The sequence below is a fragment of the Nicotiana tabacum genome, chromosome 2 (assembly GCF_000715075.1).
Source record: "Nicotiana tabacum cultivar K326 chromosome 2, ASM71507v2, whole genome shotgun sequence".
Taxonomy (NCBI): Eukaryota; Viridiplantae; Streptophyta; class Magnoliopsida; order Solanales; family Solanaceae; genus Nicotiana; species Nicotiana tabacum.
The window spans coordinates 63,954,782-63,957,184 of NC_134081.1; the positions used below are offsets into that span (position 1 = coordinate 63,954,782).

At 40.3% G+C, this 2,403-nt stretch overlaps 1 protein-coding gene across 1 annotated transcript; it reads right to left on the reverse strand.

Moving 5' to 3' along the window:
• Positions 1-203: 203 nt before the first annotated feature.
• Positions 204-1,640, reverse strand: LOC142166856 (uncharacterized). Its single transcript, XM_075226395.1, has 2 exons — positions 1,333-1,640; positions 204-636 (listed from the first exon to the last, which is right to left on the reverse strand). The coding sequence occupies exons 1-2, from the start codon at positions 1,638-1,640 to the stop codon at positions 204-206; spliced, it is 741 nt and encodes a 246-aa protein (XP_075082496.1).
• Between the last annotated feature and the right edge of the window lie 763 nt (positions 1,641-2,403).

A 2,403-nucleotide genomic window follows, 5' to 3' on the forward strand; every position in this document is an offset into this window, starting at 1 on the left:
TTAAATATTTCGGCAGAGTCTCCCTTATAACTGGAGCTTTTCATAAATTTTTAACCTGTCCAACAACCCAATAACAATAATCCTTTGCACCTCTATCCACTCAATCCAATAATATACAACATCAAGGCACATCCATATAGCCGCCAAAGCCATTTTACATCATTATAAGCACAAATATCACATAACTTGACAATCTAAATATTTTAAAGCTTAAAATGAATCTTCATGGCTTTTTCGGGCTCCCACATAGCTTCCTCAGCTGAGTGATTGCTCCATATTACTTTCACCAAAGAAACGTCTTTGGTTCGAAGTCTACGAACTTTCCTGTCTACTATAGTTACAACGACCTCCTCATATGTCAGAGTATCATCTACCTCTATCTCCTGTCTATCAAATACATGACTCGGGTCGTGAAAGTACTGTCTCAACATGGACACATGAAAAACTGGATGCACAGAAGATAACTCTGGAGGTAAAGCTAGTCGATACGCCACAAGCCCAATCCTTTCAAGAATTGGATAAAGCCCTATATATCTTGGGCTAAGCTTCCCTTTTCTACCAAACCTCATGATACCCTTCATTGGAGACACCTTTAAAAATACATAGTCACCCTCTTTGAACTCAAGATCACGGCGTCTTATATCAGAGTATGACTTTTGTCAGCTTTGAGCTGTTTTAAGTTGTTCCTGAATAAGTTTCACCCTTTTCAAGGCATCCTGTACTATGTTTGGCCCAATAAGCTTTGTTTCACCTATCTCAAACCACCCTACCGACGAACGACATTGCCTCCCATATAGGGCCTCGAATGGGGCCATCTGAATGCTTGCTTGATAACTGTTAGTATATGCAAACTCAATCAAAGGTAGATGATCATCCCAATTTCCTTTAAAATCAAGAACACAGGCTCGTAACATATCTTTCAAAGTCTAAATTTTTCTCTCGGTCTGTCCGTCTGTTTGAGGGTGAAAAGTTGTACTCAAATTAACTCGGGAACCGAGACCTTCCTGAAAACTCTGCCAGAACTGGGCAGTAAACTGTGCACCCCTATCAGAAATAATAGACATGGGAGAACCATGCAACCGAACAATCTCCTTTATGTATAGTGATGCATACTGGGGTGCCGTGTAGGTTGTTTTGACTGGCAAAACGTGAGCTGACTTAGTGAGTCGGTCTACTATGACCCAAATGGAGTCATGCTTCTTAAAAGTTCGTGGCAAGCCAACCACAAAATCCATATTTATTCGTTCCCATTTCCATTCTGGTATTTCAATGACTGGAGCTAAGCCGCCTGGCCTTTGTTATTCAGCTTTTACTTCCTAACAGTTAAAGAACCGTGATACATAATCTGCAATATCTCGCTTCATATTATTCCACCAATAAACATCCCTCAAATCATGATACATTTTGGTAGAACCTGGAAGTATTGAATATCTGGGGCTATGAGCTTCTACCATAATTGCCCTTAAAAGATCTTCTACATTAGGCACGCATAAGTGGCCATCAAGTCTCATCACACCATTCTCATCAAGTGCAAAATTCTTAATCTTGCCACTGAGGACACCTTCCTTGAGCTTAAGCAAGCTAGTGTCATCAAATTGTTTGGCTTTAACTTGCTCTACTAAAGTAGACTTAGCACCCATACTTGCTATCAACCTTCCATCATACTTCTCACCCTTGGCTAGCTATTTGTTGGGCTTCCTTAACTATTGGACGTTCGACCACACACAACCTGGACAAACTCCCCATGGATCTTCTGCTCAGAGCATCAGCAACCACATTCGCTTTGCCGGGATGGTAAAGGATATTACAATCATAATCTTTAAGCAACTCCAACCACCTGTGTTGTCTCAGATTCAACTCTTTCTGCTTGAATATATACTGCAAACTTTTGTGATTATATAAATATCACATTGCTCTTCATAAAGGTAGTGGCGCTATATTTTTAGACAAAAAACAACTGCTGCTAGCTCAAGATAGTGGGTAGGATAATTTCTCTCATGATTCTTTAACTGCCTAGAAGCATAAGCAATTACCTTGTCATTCTGCATAAGAACACATCCTAATCTTACTCTAGAAGCATCACAATAGATCACAAATTTACCGGTAGGGGTAGGTAGAGTCAGGATTGGGGTTGTTGTCAACCTGTTCTTGAGTTCTTGAAAACTTTTCTCACAAGCTTCAGACCATTGGAACTTCACATTTTTCTGAGTTAACTTTGTCAACGGGGAAACTACTGAAGAGAACCCTTCTACAAAACGACGGTAGTAACCTGCCAACCCTAGAAAACTATGAATCTCTGTAGGGGTCGATGGCCTAGGCCAACTCTTAACTACTTCTATTTTATGTGGGTCTACTCTAATTCCTTCTTTCGAGACCACGTGTCCCAAAAATGTAACTGTATTG

What these genes read in the sequence shown, in the direction of transcription:
- LOC142166856 (XM_075226395.1), bottom strand. Translation starts at nt 1,640, where the DNA reads ATGGGTGCTAAGTCTACTTTAGTAGAGCAAGTTAAAGCCAAACAATTT. An exon ending in ATTGCAGATTATGTATCACG is followed by an intron (nt 637 to 1,332) that starts GTTCTTTAACTG and finishes CTCTGATATAAG; the next exon opens with ACGCCGTGATCTTGAGTTCA.